Here is a 19,238-nt window from a genome sequence, read left to right as displayed (position 1 = left end):
CACAGAGTTTGGCATGCAAAGTCTGAGAGCAAAACTTTCAGGAGAGAATTTATATGGGCTAAAGAGTGTGATTTCTGCCTTATTGATGCAGTGGGGGGGGGATTCAGTTGAATGCATGGAACAAGGTCCACTCAAACAACATTACACACACACCCTTGGGAACCTCCAGAACCGGTTTAGGAGGCGTGCAGGAGAAGGAGAGGGGAGAAAAGTATTGTTATTCAAAGAGTCCTTGTTCCCTGCACACACACGCACACCCCACTTAGTGCTATGTTGAATTTCACCCACAAACAAAAAGCAAATTCCCATCCTGGCTTCAATTAATATTGAGTTTGTATATGTCTCACTACACAATATGTCTGGGAAAGCATGTGGTTGGCAGCCAACAGACACGGCTGTCTGGTAGCTCTTAAGTTGCATGGCAGGGAGGAGGGACCCCTGTGAAGAAATAGGCCAGTTTTCCTGCTCCCCTCCCCAACTTCCTGACATTGTAATCTGAAGTGAGCATCCTTGAGGGGAAAAGGCATTTATAAATTGGCTGGGTGCACTGCAAAGCGTAGGTGCTGGCAAGACCTCAAGCCACCCACTATCTTAATTTCCCAGGGGGATCTCTACATATGTTTGCATATGCAAATTTGTCTCACAACCCTGTACCCAAAGTACTTCAAGCACCCAGGGACACCTCTGGTATTTACCAGTCAGAGCAGTTTGCTTTGCCAGACCTCTGCTGTTCCTACTCCCTCATTCACAAACCACCCACCTGCTCCTTAAGATGGAATGTCTCTAGCAGCTCCGTGACCTTCTTCATAGAACTCCTAAAAGACCAATGCAGCACAATTCTTACACCAGCTGTGCTGGGCTCCAGAGCCTTTCCAAGGCCAATTTAAAGTGGTGGTTTAAACCCTTAAATGGCTAAACTTGGGCCCAAGGACTTGAAGGACAACTTGCCCACACTCCTAAGCTCAGCAGTGGAAGCCCTCCTCAGTTGCCAGCCACTTAGACTGGAAAACTGGCAGGCACATGGGAGGGGGGCCCTGGAACATTCTACCAGTTAACTTTCTGAAATCTATGGCACCCGGTTCCCCCCCTGTAGCCCCAAATAATTGTTTATTTCAGGTAGCCAACTTTACTTTTGGCTGGGAGAACTTTTTCCACCTCTTTTTATAAATAGCTGCTTCTGTGGAATTATGGTTTGCAATATTTATTTTACAACATTTACCGTATTTTTCGCACCATAGGACGCACCGGACAATAGGACGCACCTTGTTTTAGAGGGGGGAGAACAAGGGAAAAAAATTATTCCGCTCTCTGCCCAGCGCCCCTTCAGCGAAGTGGCAGGAGGCGCTGCGCAGAGAGTGGGAGAATTTTCCCCCTCTTGTTTTCCCGCTCTAAAACAAGGTGCCGTTTAAGGTGCGTTCAGGCGGCTACCTTGGAAGCCTGGAGAGCGAGAGGGGTCGGTGCGCACCGACCCCTCTCGCTCTCCAGGCTTCAGGTTCCTTTCGACCTGTGCTTTGGGGCTGGCGGGGGGAAGCCCACCACCAGCCCCAAAGAGCAGGTCAGGGAGCAGCGGAAAGGCGCAGCGGAGAGGCTGCTGCCATAGTCACGGGTCACTTCTCCAGCTGGGAGAGGGTCGCGGGGCTATGGCTTCTTTAGCCCCGCGCGCGCTCTCCCGGGTGGAGAGGTGACGCGCGCCTATGGAGGCTCCTGCCATAGGCGCGCGTCACCTCTCCAGCCGGGAGAGGGTCGCGGGGGGCCGCTTTAGCCCCGCGCGCGCTCTCCCGGGTGGAGAGGTGACGCGCGCCTATGGAGGCTCCTGCCATAGGCGCGCGTCACCTCTCCAGCCGGGAGAGGGTCGCGGGGGGCCGCTTTAGCCCCCCGCGCGCTCTCCCGGGTGGAGAGGTGACGCGCGCCTATGGAGGCTCCTGCCATGGGCGCGCGTCACCTCTCCAGCCGGGAGAGGGTCGCAGGGCTATGGCGTCTTCGCTCCATAGGACGCACACACATTTCCCCTTCATTTTTGAAGGGGAAAAAGTGCGTCCTATAGAGCGAAAAATACGGTATATACTGCTTGATGGTTATAAAACTCAAAGCAGTTTACAAAAAGAATACATACATTATAAATTGAATACAGTGGTACCTCGGGTTACATATGCTTCAGGTTACATACACTTCAGGTTACAGACTCTGCTAACCCAGAAATAGTGCTTCAGGTTAAGAACTTTGCTTCAGGATGAGAACAGAAAATGTGCTCCGGCAGCACAGTGGCAGCAGGAGACCCCATTAGCTAAAGTGGTGCTTCAGGTTAAGAACAGACCTCCGGAACGAATTAAGTACTTAACCCGAGGTACCACTGTATGTTATGATTACTGACTATGAGAGTTTTTTCAGGGAGAGGCATTAATATTTTTAGTTGTGTACAGTGGTACCTTGGTTTTCAAACTTAATCTGTTCCAGAAGTCCGTTCCAAAACCAAAGTGTTCCAAAACCAGGGTGTGCTTTCCCATAGAAAGTAATGCAAAACAGATTAATCCATACCAGACTTTTAAAAACAAGCCCTAAAACAGCAATTTAACAGGAATTTTATTATCTGATGAGACCATTGATCCATAGAAGGAAAGCAATAATCAATGTACTGTACTATAAAATAAATAAGACAGTATTGTAGATGATAAAAATTAAAATTACTTTTTTTCCTTACCTGCACTGATGATAGTCATTGTTTGAATGAGGGCTTTTATCCAATTCCACAGTCACACAATCAATCAACCAATCAATCAGTAGCTGAACTGGGTTCCACACAGTCACAAAAACAAATTAACCGAAAAAGTCTCAAAAACAAAAACGCAAAATAAGTAGCAAAAACAAAAGCGCCAAACTTAATTTGTTCCGGAAGTCCGTTTGACTTCCAAAATGTTCAACAACCAAGGTGCAGCTTCTGATTGGTGCAGGCGCCCCGGAAACAATAACCAACAGGCACATTAGACGTTTGGTTTCTGAAAAATGTTCAAAAAACGAAACTCTTACTTCCGGGTTTTTGGCCTTTGGGAACCAAGGTGTTTGAGAACCAAGGTACCACTGTATTGTTGATAATGTATTTTTGATTTTCTTTTTAAATATGTAATCTGCCATGGTGGGTATTACTCAGAGAGTCAACATATAAATGTCTTAAAATATATATAGTCCATTCTCACAGCTTTGATATCCCACTACATAGTCTTTATAGTGCACAATTAAGGGCAGTATTTATTTATTTATTTATTTATTTATTTATTTATTTATTTATGGCATCTAGATCAAGGGAAGTAATAGTGCCACTGTATTCTGCTCTGGTCAGACCTCACCTGGAGTACTGTGTCCAGTTCTGGGCACCACAGTTCAGGAGGGACACTGACAAACTGGAACGTGTCCAGAGGAGGGCAACCAAAATGGTCAAGGGCCTGGAAATGATGCCTTGTGAGGAACGGCTAAGGGAGCTGGGCATGTTTAGCCTGGAGAAGAGGAGGTTAAGGGGTGATATGATAGCCATGTTCAAATATATAAAAGGATGTCACATAGAGGAGGGAGAAAGGTTGTTTTCTGCTGCTCCAGAGAAGCGGACACGGAGCAATGGATCCAAACTACAAGAAAGAAGATTCCACCTAAACATTAGGAAGAACTTCCTGACAGTAAGAGCTGTTCGACAGTGGAATTTGCTGCCAAGGAGTGTGGTGGAGTCTCCTTCTTTGGAGGTCTTTAAGCAGAGGCTTGACAACCATATGTCAGGAGTGCTCTGATGGTGTTTCCTGCTTGGCAGGGGGTTGGACTCGATGGCCCTTGTGGTCTCTTCCAACTCTATGATTCTATGATTCTATGATTCTATTCTATGATTCTATTTATTTATTTATTTCTTTACAATAGAAATAGGCAGTACAGTGGTACCTCTAGATGCGAATGGGATCTGTTCCGGAGCCCCATTCACATCTAGAAGCAAACGTAACCAGCAACGGCACGTCTGCGCACACACGCGTCGCTTTTCGCCACTTCTGCGCATGCACATGACGTCATTTTGAGCGTCTGCACACACGCAAGTGGCGAAACCCGGAAGTAAGGTGCTCCGTTACTTCCGGGTTGCCGCAGAGCGCAACTCAAACGTGCTCATCCCGAAGCACATTCAACCCGAGGTATGACTGTATTTGTTCCTCCATCCTTCCAGCTTGTTGCAGAAGCCAGAAATTTACTGAGAATGGTAAATATGAAGATGTTGCTATATTTCTTTTGTTTAAATGAGTCCCTTGCTTCTGTGGATGAAGTACTTTTCTGTTTGAGACAGGAGTTTTGTTCAAGGGAATGCTGGATTTCCATTTTGCCTGGTTAGAATTTCCAAGGGCCAGGAGGCAGAGCCCAAATTCCTCCTAGCATTTATCCCAAAGTATGCCAGGGAGTTTTGGAACCCACTGGTTCCAAATGATTTCTCCGCTCACATAGCACATACAATGTAATGCCCCATGGAGGCTAATTTTAAATTGCCCCCCATGGCAGCTCCCTCCTATGCAGCAAGCTTTCTTTCTCTCTCTGTGTTGCAGCTCCCTATCCCCACCCCTCCAATCTCTTACAGCTTTGCAGTAATGTAAAGAAAATTGCCCAGTCGCATGGCCGTCTGCTGCACATGAATGGCTTGGCTGGATCACAGCAATTTTCACAGCAGGCCATTTTAAAATGGCTTCTGCATAGCAGCTGTTTTATGTATAATAGCCAATGCTCCAGTGCGTATGGGGAGCATCCCATGAATTTTGGCTCTCGCATCCTAGAAGTGACCAGTTATCTAGCCATCCCCAAGCGTTTGAGTAAGGAGTCCAGCTGACAGAATACTTCCTGATCCGAGGCAGGCTTTCAATTCCACCCATCCTTCTAATGAGACTCTTTTGAACACCTCATGTTCTGTTGACCCAACATCCAAGCTGAGCTCACCAGTGAAATCACTGTTCTAGGCCATGTTTTTCCCCCACAGCAGAGTGAATGGGAAAAAAGCACCTGCAGGTTTTGTGTGTGTGTGCGTGTGAGAGAGAGAACACTTTTTCCTGACAGAGAAGTTATCTTCCCAAATAGCTGAAAGGAATCGAGAAGTAGTGAAAAAAATAAATTGCTTCATTTATAATTTTCTTTTCTTTGCCCTTGGCGTGTGTGTGTGTGTGTGTGTGTGAGAGAGAGAGAGAGAGAGAGAGAGAGAGAGAGAGAGAGAGAGAGAGAAGTGGCTGCCTGAATCTGTCAAGTTTCTGGAACTTTCAGCCCTTATTACTCATGTTTCTATAGAGCTCCCTCAAAACTCTTTGTCTTACTCCTCCTCCATTGCACACCACCCTGTTCTGAATATGTACACCCACCTCCCAGTTAGATCCATGCAGTCTGCGTCTGGTTTGTCTTATGTGCCTTTGATGTGCTCCGTAACGCAGGCAAAAGAAGGTCTGATCATTTCTCTAAAAACTTGACAGTTTGTGTGACAATCTGTCCACAAATCCACAGGCTTCCTGTCAACCAAATGAGCCTTTGAATATCAGAAGTTTTAGAAGCAGTGCTTGCCGCTTTGCTGGTGTGCGGAGGGGAAACTGTAACAGGCTGCATGTATAACCTGGGAGGTTTGCCACATTTCCCTTGATCTTGTCTGGGACATCTCATAATTGTTTGTTTGGCTGTTTCTCACTCAGCCCTGCCCTTACCAGGGTTATTTAGCGAAGCTTGACTGCCTGGATTCTGCACAACTGAGTAATTTGCAGTCGTCTGGATAATAAAAATGAAGCGGGTTGGATGGCACTTTGGGCCATGGTTTACTTTTTAACAATCACTTTGAATAGTTTCCTTCTTATTCTCTTTCCTAATGTTAGCTGGCCTTGTGCTCAGATGTCTCTTCATGTTTTCCTCACACATTTGAGTTATCTTTCATTCCCTTTGCTTCTACTTTCTAAGATCAAGGATGGGGAAACCATGGCTCTCTAGATCAGAGCTTTCCAAATTGTCCATGTTGGTGACACACTTTTTAGACATACATCATTTCGCGACACAGTAATTCAGTTTTGCTAGCAAACTGGACGTTAAACTAACCCCTTTCCAGCATGGAGAGCGTTCACGCAACACACCTACATACTGCGACACACAGTTTGAAAAGCTCTGGTCTAGATGTTCTTGCTGTCCAACTCCCACCAGCCTTAGATAGCATAGTCAATGGGGATGGGAGATATAAGTTCAACAACATCTGGAGGACCACAGATTCCCCACCCCTGTTTGAGATGTTTGAGATGTTACCTACCCTTCTTTAATGCAGGCATTGACAAACGGTGTGTGCCTGACTTCAGAATAATTAATAGAATGACATACAGCTCCTTTTCTTCCTTGATCCATCATGAATTGCCATTGTTCACAAAACATTGCTGGCTTTTGTAGGCATGTTGGGGGTGGAGCTGGATTTTTAACATTTCAAGTGTCGATCCTCTGTCAACTATTGTATATTGTACAGCTTTGTGTTTCTGTGTCCTTGAAGGCACCATGTTCATAAAAATAAATAAGTCTAAATGTTTTAAAAGCTGCATTTAAAATGTACAAAAAAATTAACGGAGAGTTGTAAAACAATTCTTATTGCAACAGTAATGTTTCAAGTTCCTCACCCCCTAAAGGTTTTAGGCCACATTTGTACAAAGTGAGGAAGGAGCAGGAATATGGATGTTGTTTAAATACAAGAACAGCAGGATAGTAAATACTCTATATATTTCACATCAGAACTTCATATATAGTATATACAGAATTATTAAAGCTAAAGTAGTTAAATTGTTAAAAGTACTAAAGCATGAATACCTATTAATCTCTTCTCTAATATTTAGTAAAAGGACTCTTTCACAAATTTAGGATCCTGGTATACTGTCTCTCAATCTCATGATATTATTAATTTTTATCATTGGGCTGTGCACTTCTGTGTACTTTTATTTCAAACCCCGCCTCCCCCCCCCAGGTTTTTAGCAACAATCAATTTTGCTGCTGTCAATATGTTAGATATCATTATTGGGTTCGTTTTTGCTAAACGGGAATGAAAAAATTCCATTTACAACATTCTCAGATCAAGAAGTCAATTATAACCGGTTATATTCAGAGCAACTGGATGTAATTTCACCTTTGATGGTGTTGGTGGCTTGCACAACTGACAGTAAAATGGTAAACCCTTTTCTGCTGTCCACCTGTGCAGTCAGAAAGGTCAGTAGTTTATTCAGTACGTCTGCTGGAGAATTGGGTGGGGTGCTGGAAAGAGGTTGGATTTCCCCTTACTCCTGGATTCTACAGTAGGAAGGGGCATGCCACAGTCTGGGAACTTTTGTGTTCTACTTATGCTCACAGCGCATCATGGAAAGCAGTTGGTCACAGGTTTTTTCGCTCATCTGGATGCCTGTAATGTAGAACTTGGTTTCCTCTGCTCCTGATGACTATTCACCACCACCATGCACCTCTGTGTTTTATGTCCTCCTCTACTTTTGCTACTCATCCGTTGTGGATATTGTTCTTATCCTCCTGCTAGTACCAAACACCAATTCTGATTTAGGGGGCTCTTATTCTGTTGCTGTCCCCTTTCATGAACCAGGAAATGTGAGAAGATTTCACCCAGAGAGACATACCCCTTTTTCCCCTACCATTGCAGCTATCTCTCTCTTCTCTGACCCTGAAGTGAATTCTAATTCAGCATTTATGGTTTCGCAGTTTATTGACGAGGGAATGAGCAGAATGGTCACATTCCACACTTGGCTTCACTGCATGCATTGAAGGAGGGAGGGGATGGATAAGCCCATGCCTGAACAGGGCTACCAGGACTTCATTTAGAAATCGTAATGGCTATGTTGTGGTTGTTGCTGCTGCTGCTAAATAACAGCCAACTTACCCAGCGACATAATCTTCAGCAATACCCAATTTATGCTAGGGAATAAAATAACAGAGAGTATAAGAACTTTGGAGATAGCCATTTGGGGGCACATACCTCTAGAGCACCCCAAAGAGAAGTATGAAGCCTCTAGCAACATCTGGCTTCAGACATCCTTCTGAGCTTACTAAATTAGCGATCTGGTTAGACAGGGGAACTAGATTTGGTCCTACTATCACTGCAGAAAATGTCCACATGTGTTGCATGACTTAAATAAATGACACCCACAAATTTTTAAAACTAGTACCTGCGCCCTCGTCCGATCCCAGGTTGCATGTGTGGCAGCTGCACTGAATGTGCCAGTTTGAAGAGAAATGAGAATTGTTTCTAGCTTGTGGGTAAGTGCTGCTAGATAGTGAACCGCACTGAGAAATAACTGTATAAAAGGGCTTGTGCAAATACCTTAAGTAACTGATCTTTTGATGCTTGTGGTCAAGCTGACCCTGAATAGCATTGTTCAGAAAATATGTGGAAATCTAACACCTCTACCCTTCTTTCTTCACTCTAGTACACTCCATTTCGTCCACGTGCATCAAAGAACAAACTGAGTTTTAGCTCTAGAGTCCTTGAAATGGCTCCCAGAGTAGGGAAAGGGATGGTCTAAAAAGGACAAGGAAATCAGAATAGTAGTGAGCATTACCACACTAGAGTACTTGTAGAACAGTGGTTCCCAACCTTTTTTTGGCCATGTACTACCTAAGCATCTCTAAAATCCTGATGCCCCCCCATGACATATAATTCTTATTATTCAAAAAGTGAACTCCTGTTCACATGGAAGAAGCCTAAAAGGCCATTAACGTGGTCTAAACAAGCTGATTTTAACTTTAAAAATGTGTACAGTATGTCACAATATATATTTATACACTATATATGAGGCCCCTAGATCTATAAGAAATGCAGAAAAATTCACTGTTAATAACTCATTTTCAAATTGCCCCCCTTAAAAATCAAATTGCTCCCCCTGTGGGGCATGTGCCCATGTTGGGAACCACGGTTGTAGAAGCACAGATTGCAGGCTTGCGCAACTTATGACCCATCAAGCAGATCTCAGCCCAGCCAGCTTGGTGTGGGGGCCCATGAAGGGCTTGATAAACCTCCTGACTTTGCATTTGTGAGCCTGAAAAAGTGGAGAGGGAAGCTGTTAAGCACCTACAGCTGCTGGGCCATGCTTGGCTTCAGAGGTCAAGTTTGTCAGGCCTGTGCTTGAATGTTGAACCAAGCCTTCTTGGTCAAGTCATGATCTTGGCCAAGTTCCTCAGCTGCAAGTGAGTAGTAATAACACACACACCAGATTCTTATGGGAGTCAGTGATTGTAAAGCATACTACATTTTAACAATTCTAGATGAATTACTGTTGTTAATAATAGCTACATTGAGAGACTTGGTATAAATTACATTTAATACCAATAATAACTGCCTTGAGAGCCTTATTTCACAGCTTTGAAATGTTTATTTACACACACTTTTGATATAAAATCAACAGAATCATCAACGTATTATAAATGGGTAGAAACTCCCTTGTGTTCAGGATACTCAAGGCACGGGATTGTGTTCTAAAACATTAGTGAAAGCGGGGAGTGATTCCAACATGCAATTTTCCAGAAAGCTACATTGTAGAGGTTCGTCATATTGCACATCTTAACCGATTAACTGAAAATCATCAAGGAGGTTTAGGATGCATACGCAGGTTCCCATGTTGCTGTGGATTTTTTTTAGTTTTTTAAAAATAAACTTTATATGACTGCAAGAGGCAAACAGCACATTGAAATAACAAATGGGTAAGCCTAGTTAGTCCTCTGGAATTTGAACACAAATCCTCCTTGCAGTAGGCACCCCAAAAGGATAATGGCAGCTGCATTTTGCATTTACTGCTGCTGAGGCTTTGTCCTAGCTTTGTTTTTCAATGAATGATATTTGTGTTTCCTGAAATACTGCTATATTTATCCCACTAGTTTTCCGTGTCAAAGTGGAAGAGAGCGACAGCTGTACAAGGTCATAAGGGCTCTTAATTTCCAATTTAAATAGCCCTGGTTATTACCAGGCGGCCCAAAAAACCCTTACAGGAGAGTCTCGCGACAGAGGTAGCCGGTGCTCAATTCCCTTTCCTTTTGCTGCCTTTTCCCTTTTGTTTTGTTGCATGGTGCGAAAAATGTGGTGTTATTGCCTTTTTACATGCATTGTGGGATGCACATTCCTTCCAGCAGGATATAGGCTCCCGTTCTGAACACAGGAGAGAACTCGCAGCAACAAGGGAGGAGGGATTCTAAGTGATGCTCCTGTCAGGTGCTAGGCAGATTGCACCATGTAATCCTGCAGCTGTCATCTGCAGCATTTGTCAAGGCCTCCTCTGTTGGTCTGCTCTGTTTCATCACGGGGATCGCTAGCATTCATCTAGGCTGGCAATGTTTCAACAGCCATTAATCCTCTTTGTATCTTTCAGCGCTATGACCACTGACAAGGTTCTAGGCACCGCCATGTCAACATACCTCAATATAACTTGCGATTGTTCTGTTTTTCTTTAAAAAACAAACAAGGAAGCAGCTTTTGATCCATTGACCCAGTTCTCAGCCTAATATGGTTGTTGAGGTATTTTCACCTCCACCCCCCTTGCTGCTGTTTTAACACCAGGAAAGGACCTTTCCTAAAAATGATTAATTTCTGGTTTTTGTCTTTCTCTTCCGTGTTTTTCAGTCAGGCATCTTATATCTCACCTAGACCAATGTGTAGTTTAGGCAAGTGAAATGAAGCAGCCTTTGTGATGAGCTGGAAAAGTAGTTCCACATATCTCCTGTTCCATAGAATCACAGATTCTACAGAATTGTAAGGTACCTAAAGTCCAGCCCCTCAATGATGATTAAATGATCCTTGAATTGCATACTTTGCCTAAAACTGAGGAGAGCTGGAGGTGGGGTTTGAGGATTTAATCCAGCCCCCCACCCACCCCCTATACAGTTTCTCCTATAATTTGTGCATGTTACAGAACTGAACAGGCATATGTCCTACATAGCTTGTGTATTTTTGGCATTCCCCATCAAAAATATCAGTTATATTTCTTTGGGGGGGGCACATATCTGCACAGCATAATGCAGGACTAGTCACAGCTTTCCCACCTTATATGAAACACTGCAGTTACTCACTATTTTCATAACACTTTTTAAAAGTGCCTGATGTTAAGTGCAGTTTTTTTTCCAGATGGAAAATTTGCTCCAACAGCTGCCTACAGGAAGAATACAGCATGCGTGCCTCTCAGTAGGTGAAATCACTGCATTGCTACTTCACACATTGCATTTTTGCTGTGTATTCAGACTTCGGAGCCGCTCCAGCGTTCATTAAAATGGCAGCATATGAATTGCTATAAAATCCTGAACATCAAATCCTTTTCCTTCTGCTCCTGTAAATTTATGCTAATAAGAGTTTGCTTAGAAAAAAACATAAAATTAAGCACATGCCTATAATCTCAGATTTCAGGCCTTGTATTCAATATCTGACACTTATAATCAACTGGCTGGTCCTTAGATCTTTCAGTTTATTTCAGACTTATCTGCTGGAAGTTATTAGCAAAGTTGATGAGCAGCTAACCATGCTTGAAATCTGTAGTCCCAAGTCCAAAGGGAAATTGCATAGACACACTTAAGATAAATGATTAAAATCCAACTTAAACTTATTGAGGCATCCTCTTCCTAACTGGTTGCTCTGATGGACTACAAGTCTCGAGGAAGGACTGCTGTGGCCAGTATGGTGTCTAGGAAGCACCTGGTCTTAAAGGGAAGCTTAACTGGTAATGGTGAAGGAAAGGTGAAGCTCAGTTTCCTTCTCCAAGTAGAAGTTTTGTAGAAGTGGAGCTGTTTGACAGAGAAGCCTGGCTTGGTGTTTAGAGAGGGCAAAGCTGTTCCACAGCTTTGAGGAGCAACAGGAAAGTGCACAAAGAAGGTCTTCATGGAGAAATTATATCCTGTGTTCTTAGAACCAAGGATGAAAATATGCTCTTCAAGTTACTTGAAGGGAGGGCACAATCTGCTAATGCAATAGAGTAGGACATTCTTGGTAGGGAGTGGAAACACACTCCCAAAACAGACTTGCCAGCCATTACAACTACTTTTGTTCCACTAGCCTCTAATCAGTTTTTGTAAGTCACTCTAGCCTGTATTTCTTTTTATTGTTGAAAGCAAGAAGTTTAATTACTTCTGACTTTTAAGTTGTAGCTTTGTACTGTATTGCATTGTATTAGGGTTTTGATAGTGAACTTTGATTTTATCATGTTGTTTTGAGTAGCTGATGGAAAGTTAACTGAGACTTGTGCAGGATAAATACATGGTGATAGCCTTGTGTGCATGGTTTTTTTTTTACAAACTTGTCACTAAAGTACTGCCCTCTTGTTGATGTGTTTACTATAGCCAAAGATTCTTCTGTAATTATTTTATAAAACACACCTGGAAAACATCCCTGTTAATCAATTTCTTTTTCTGTTTTCAGTCTTAGGGTTAGGGTTAAATCCCAGCTTCATGCTGAGTCTTATGTACAACATATTTGTTCTTATTTTCCATTCCTGCTGCTCCTTCGTTGCAGATCAATGCTGGCTAATAGAATTTGATGGGGCTCCTTCCTGTTGCCTGCAAAATGTTTCATTTTGCTACCTTCCGCTCTTGCTTGCTTTTTTCTACTTTTTGTCATCGTTTTGATCTTGCAAATCCAGGTCCTATGAGAAATCAGACAGTATGAAATATGAAAATTGCTTGAGAAGTAATTGGAGAAACAGTGAGATTTATGAAACCCATGGAGATAATGCTCACACCTACTTATTCACAATATTTAATTTTTAATGGCAATTTTAATTAATGGAGGCACGGGTCTTTGGGTTTTTCAGAGGCAAGTGAGGAACAGCAGGGAGTTGCAGGGCTGTGCAGTGCAGGTGGGAGGGAAGGTGCTATTAAAATCTGCATTCCAGGCTGGTGACCTGAGAGAGGGAGAGGACAGAGTGTTTAAAGTTCTAAAGTGAAATAAAATTAACCATTATGTAACACACATCGATAGACAGACAGACTGACAGATAGCTCTTGCTGCCAAAGTACATTTTGAGGTGAAGCCTCATCTGCAATTTGTCAGTTCCTGAAAGAGTTTTTTTTATTGAAAACCTGTGAAAACAATTCCCTGCTGGGCTTCTTTGTGTCATGCATAAAGATACATCTAACAATGATGCTTTCATATAGCAAATTTGAAAGGAATATCAAAGCATGCTTATATGAACCTGCTAATTTATGAACTCTGCAAGGAAAGTGGTAGGGAAGTGCACAGAAATACAAAACTATCTGAGAAGGGGCAAGATTGTAAGCATAATGAGTGGTCTTTTTTCTGTTTAAGTTCCATTTTCCCTACGCTTTGTGGCTAGACATTGCTGGAGGATAAAAGTAAATGCAGGAATAAAACTTTGTTTCAGCTGCTGTGCTGAGGAAATGGAAGGAAAATAACACTTGTGAGAATCATGATACAATCTGAAAAGGGCAAGGATCCTCCAGAAAGAGAATTACACAGTAAAAAATAAATAAATTGATTATTTAGATTTGTGTTTATCTATTTAGCCTCTCACTGTTAATCAGCAAGTTTACAGAGGAAATGTGTCCATATGCCATTTGCTTATGTTGCATAGATGAAAGGGCTAGGAATCATTCCATGCTTTATGTGACAATCATGTTTGGGCCAAGGTTCATCAGTGTTTATATCTGGATATTTTGGGATGTGTGCCTGTCATGTACACTGTATATTTGCTGCAGATAATCTATAACAAGCACAATTTGCTATATGTATGGACTTCATTCTCACATTTGTCTTGCACCTTTCCTTCAAGAAGCTAGGGTGGTGTACATGATTTGTTTTCTTTCCATTTTTCTCCTCACAAGAGCATTGTAAAGAACATTACCAGCCCATTGAGTATGATGGTGTTATGGCACACAGTCTTCTCTGCATCTTATGATGCGGGGAGGAAGGGAGTTCCAGCCAAGAGTTTACCCCTCTGTCTGCTCTTCCTTCCTGTTAAACCTCTCACTGCCACCAGGTGAGAGAATTTATTTTACGCTCATTGCCCCTCACTAAACAGCGTAAAATGTCCTTGTGTCTCCTCAAGAACACCTCAAAGTGCATTCCCACCAGCAGAGTTTGGATATATTGCTGTTAATTTTATTCAATCTTGTTGGGCACATGTACCAGCGGTGTATGTTTAGAGCATTTTCTCAAGTCCTATTTGAGATAGATCCAAACGGTAGTCTCTTCCAAAAAACAATTCCAAAGTTGTTCCTCTAGTTCTTCTCCAAAATCTCTCTCTCTCTCTCCCCCCCCCCCCCATTTTAGTCTCAAAGAAATAAGGGGAAGGATGGACAATATAGTTAGGAAATTATTCCTTTCCCCAGTGGGTTGGTAGAATGAAATAATCGTTCAAAGTTGTTTAGGTTGCATAGTGCCTAGGGCATACAACTTTAGTCCCAGTTTACAACTGAAGTATAAAGCAATGAATATCTTGTGCATTATTTGCAGTCTTAAGACTTTTTTATGAAGGCTAGGGAAGATCAGCTTTCTCCTGAATTGGATAAAATTTCATACATTGCTTTACTTCACAAAGTGAATTTACTATATTTGAAAAGTTGCTGTGGTGTCTAAGTTCAGGTGGAGTTTAATCAAAGTAAATGTAGGATGCTGTCAAGAGATTGTTTATAACAGGGGTGTAAAATCTTTGGCTTTTGGGTCAAATTTGGCCCATGAGGCTGTTTTCACAAACCACACCCTCCTGCTCCAAAGGAACAATTGGGAACCTTAAAGTGTGATCCCAACTATTTTTTGTGAGTGAGGCTTGCTGTCAGCGCTGATCAGCTGATCGACATTGACAGCAAGTTCTGGTGTGATTGCTGTCCAGAGCAGGTATGTTTCACTCCCGGCAAACCCTCAGAGTATGGCTTGATGTAAGTGCAAATATTTCTTTGTGTTGTCTGATTAAATTTGAGCTGTACCACACAGGAACATTTTTACTTTGGGTCACCTGATACTATTGTGATGTCAGGCGATTAATGGGCAGCTCCACCCATCAATCCATCCTATGGACTGGATCCTTTTCCCCAACCCTGACTTATAAAAAGGCTAATGTTTGGATACTTGCTTTTCAATTAACCTGCCTTTTCTGTTTCTGATATTGTTATTTATACCTTTACAATAATGACTGGTTGATGTTGCCCTTGCCAGACCTGTGGATCTCCAAGCTTGAAGCTTATCTCTCAGAAAGGCACCAGCAGTTGCTAAGAGAACTTTTCTCATATACCTGAAAGCCCAATTCTTGAGTATATTTTCTTTGGATTGGAGGTGGGCTGTTAATTTGCTCATTCTCACTCAGTGCATTAAGGTTGACTACAGGAGCTCATGTATGAAATGATACATGGTGAAGCTCACTGGTTTGTTTTTAGCTATTATTTTATTTGTAGGGTATAAATGATGATGATGAGCTTCAGAATCCTTTATTTTTGCAAGCATTTTCATCCCTGTTACCCCTCCCTTTTGGTGCTTTAATGTATAGCATATGTCCCGCTTGCCTTTATCAGTTTAAGAGCCTTTGTACTGGACTATGCTGCTTAAGAAACATTAATTTGTAATGCTGGGTGATGCCTTTTTAAACTTTCAGAATTCTGAAATCTACAAGATGACCTTGGATCAATACAATGAGGCAGTTACCAATGCAGAAGATCAGATCAGGTAAGAATGCAATTGTTATCCCATTGACAGATTAAAAACAATATTATTTTTCCAGAAGGAGCTGGCTTAGTGTGGTCCTGAGGGGGATTCACTTTGCATGCTTCCACCCAGTTTTGGCCAAAGCAGGGAATTACACGGAAACCAGCCAAGAAGTGTCATAGTAGAGCAGAGTAGATACTGTGCATCCAGATCACACTTGCTCACACTTTAGAAGGAATGGGGTTCTGCTCCATCTTAGGCCAGGATTGTGCAGCTCTGTCCATTGCCTGGCTTTAGCTCCTTCCTCAACTTTGCTTTCTACCCTGCCCCAAACCTGACAGGAGCCAAGTCTGACAGACCAGAAATACAAATATTTTTGTAGTTGCCATATGGGGAAAGTATGTTGTTGCAGTCAGGGAGGCATTTCTCTTATAGTTAAGGAGGAGTATATGAACATGACCTGAGCTATAGGAAGCCCTGAAGCATTGAAATCTACCTTTCCACTATAAGCCAAATAGCTACACACACACATACACACACTTTCTTAAACGGAAGAGTTAAGTTAATACATTCCATGAAATTTAAAGGACAATGCATAAGAATTGCAGTACATTGTACATGTTTAGCATATACACAAAAGTCAATAATATATAGTGCTCGAAAGAAACATGCATTTTAACATGCTTCTGACACGTTGCAAGGAGCTCCCAGTTGACTGAGGCAACCTGCAAAATGTACCTGCATTAGAAAATGTGTATAATTGGGCCATATTGTGTGCAATGGCCCTTGAAGCAAATATATCAATTAGATGATTAAGAGTTGCTTTTTTGTGCAACAGGCAAATAAATGATGACAAATTAGACGTTAGGTGTTAATTAACGGAGCATGTGCTACATTTCTTAAAATAGTATTTTTATCTTGAAGCCAATATGTATATGATATTTTATGCCTCCTTTTTGTCACTTTAATACATGTTTCATATTCTAAATCCATTTATAGGATGGAGATGTCTAGCATAGTATTCCCCATGTTTTAATAAACAAATTCTTCCTTTTGAGGATTCTTTTTCATTGACAATGCTAGAGCAGATATAATAATCCACATAGTAAGCAACTGAATACTAGGATGGGATACCCAGGGGGAGTGATGACAAAAGTAAGATAGGTTTCAGCGGGCATTTAAAAGTTGGCACAGAAGGTGTCCACTGAGTTTTCCACAGGTTACATGTGAGTATGGGTGTTGCAGAGCAGTCTAGAGAAGACTTTGAATCTCCAAGGTATAAGAGATGATGCTTAGGGAGCTGCCTTCTCAGCTCCTTGCATTGAGAGGGATTTGATGATTTCCTCCCAGGAAAGATCAGAAAATAATGGGCACTGAAGACCAATTAACAAAGATGAGTTGACCTCTGTAGTTTGGGAGTTACCTGCTTATCCATTCTAAGTTGGAATTTAGTTGGGAATATAACTTAAGAGAAAAAGAAAAATGCTTTGCAAGATGGAAGGTGCAGGAACTATATTGATTAGGAGATTATTATTTATTATTTATTATTTTATAAGGAAGACCCCTGTCAGAAGACACAATGAGGCACAAATTACAAGATACACCAGCAGATTGGCTAGAACTGCATGATGCTTGACATTTTATCACAAAAACATCTATTAAATACCTCTATTAATCCCAAAGGCATCTTACTAAAAAGCAGGCCACCAGGACAGTAATACCATTTGAAAGGTTTACCTGGCTGTTAAGAAAAGCTTCAATGGCATGGTCTCAAAAATAAACTACTTCTAGATAGATGTTACAGTGGTGCCTCGCAAGACGAAATTAATTCGTTCCGCGAGTTGTGTCATCTAGCGATTTTTTCGTCTTGCGGAGCGCGGATTCGCTGGGTATTAATGGCTTTAAGAAAATGGAAGCAAACTCGCAAGACGTTTTCGTCTTGCGAAGCAAGCCCATAGGGAAAATCGTCTTGCGAAGCAACGCAAAAAACGAAAAACCCTTTCGTCTTGCGCGTTTTTCGTCTTGCGAGGCATTCGTCTTGCGAGGTACCACTGTACTATGATCAGATTAAGAAATATCAAATCCATGGAAAAGACAGATATAGGCGAAATGATACACAAGAGCCCAATTTTTGGGGGGACGACACCATTATCTGTTCATACAAGTGAGAACTTTCTAAAAAATACTACAAAAGTGATGATACATTCTGGTTCAACCAGCAAGAATGTTGGGGAAGGTATCAGCAGATAGTTGGAGAGGTGACAGTTCAAAAGGAACATATTGGCAACTTCTACCCAGTGGTAGAAGGGTTTTGAAAAGACTTCCTAAAAGAGATTGGTGACATTACGAAGCACATAGCAGCAGTGGATCCAACATTATGGTTGTTCTCTTTGTTTTCTCAGATTCTCCCCCCGCCCCCCAACAGGTAGTTTAGTTTGTGCTTGTGGCAGCATGGCTCACCACATCCCAGCATTGGAAACATGCCTGCCTTAAAAATTGGTAGGGGAAAAGCTATTCTATGTTGTAGGAATGGAAAAGGTAACACATCAGTTTTGAATTCTTAGAGGCCAGTCACAAATTGATTATTTTTATGCAGTATGACATGATTTTGTTTCTTTTGCTGATAAGAAAGACACTGGTATGCTAATGCCACTGCAGTACACTTTTATTTGGAACAATAAGTAGAAGGCAGAACATTTTGTTATTGATCTGTTCTTCTCGGAATGCATTGGATCTCGATGCTGGATAACTAAATGGGATCTATAACGGAGCACTCTATTCTTATATGGCGTAATGGCATGCTTTGTTTTATACATTTAGAATCATAGACTGGTAGAATTGGAAGGGACTCTGAGGGTCACCTAGTCTAACCCCCAATCACGCTGGAATTTTTTTGCCCAACATGAGGCTCGAACCCATGACCATGAGATTACAAGTCTACTGGCGGAGCTATCCCATATATATATGTGGAACCTGGGACACTTTGAGCAATATGTCTCATAAAGCAGAGATGGACAGGTTTCCCATACAGACAAACAATAATGTGGATGGTTGCAGCGTGGTATATGTCTACTACTTGTACTGCATTTGCTGCTTATTGGTGCTGACTTCTTAAAAGTCTCACTTTTGAGTTTGCTGCAACAACTATCAACAGGCATGGCCATGTTGCTGTTCCATAAAAAAAACAAACCAAACCAAACCAAGCAAACAACAACAAAAACAGAGTTGCCAACATGTTGCATATATTTGTAGAGTACATTCTCTTAAAAATAAGTTGCTGTTGGAATAAATATTTCAAAAGGTGGAAAGCAGTAATTAAGTTATGACAGCCTTTTCTTCAGTTGTCTTAGAACACAGGAAGATGATATCAAAGCCAAATATGTTTCCAGAACTATGTTTCTAGTTGGCAAGAAAGCAATAATTAGAAATATGCAGGTTCTTTGGGATTTCCTGCAGGAAGAGATTAAGATCAGCGGTTGTGTCCTATATTTCTTGTTTTTAGTTGTGCCAATATTTCCTTTATCTTCAGTGCATTCCTTTTGGGGCTTCATCCTATCCCTCCACATTTTCTTACTGGATAGGGACCAGCGGCACACATTTG

The 19,238-nt window shown here is 41.9% G+C and overlaps 1 protein-coding gene across 6 annotated transcripts in view; it reads left to right on the top strand.

The window, feature by feature from the left end:
- CHCHD6 (coiled-coil-helix-coiled-coil-helix domain containing 6) overlaps positions 1–19,238 on the top strand; it is a 189,268-nt gene that overhangs the window by 89,877 nt on the left and 80,153 nt on the right. For all 6 annotated transcript variants that reach the window (XM_083602804.1, XM_083602801.1, XM_083602805.1 and 3 more), the window contains one exon: positions 15,588–15,658. In XM_083602804.1, coding sequence (XP_083458930.1) covers positions 15,588–15,658 — 71 coding nt within the window. The remainder of the gene's footprint in view (positions 1–15,587; positions 15,659–19,238) is intronic.

This window comes from Podarcis filfolensis (genome assembly GCF_964270895.1).
Source record: "Podarcis filfolensis genome assembly, chromosome: 2".
In the NCBI taxonomy this organism is placed as follows: domain Eukaryota; kingdom Metazoa; phylum Chordata; class Lepidosauria; order Squamata; family Lacertidae; genus Podarcis; species Podarcis filfolensis.
Note: the sequence above shows the minus strand (reverse complement) of the source record. Positions and strands in the feature narration are given on the sequence as shown.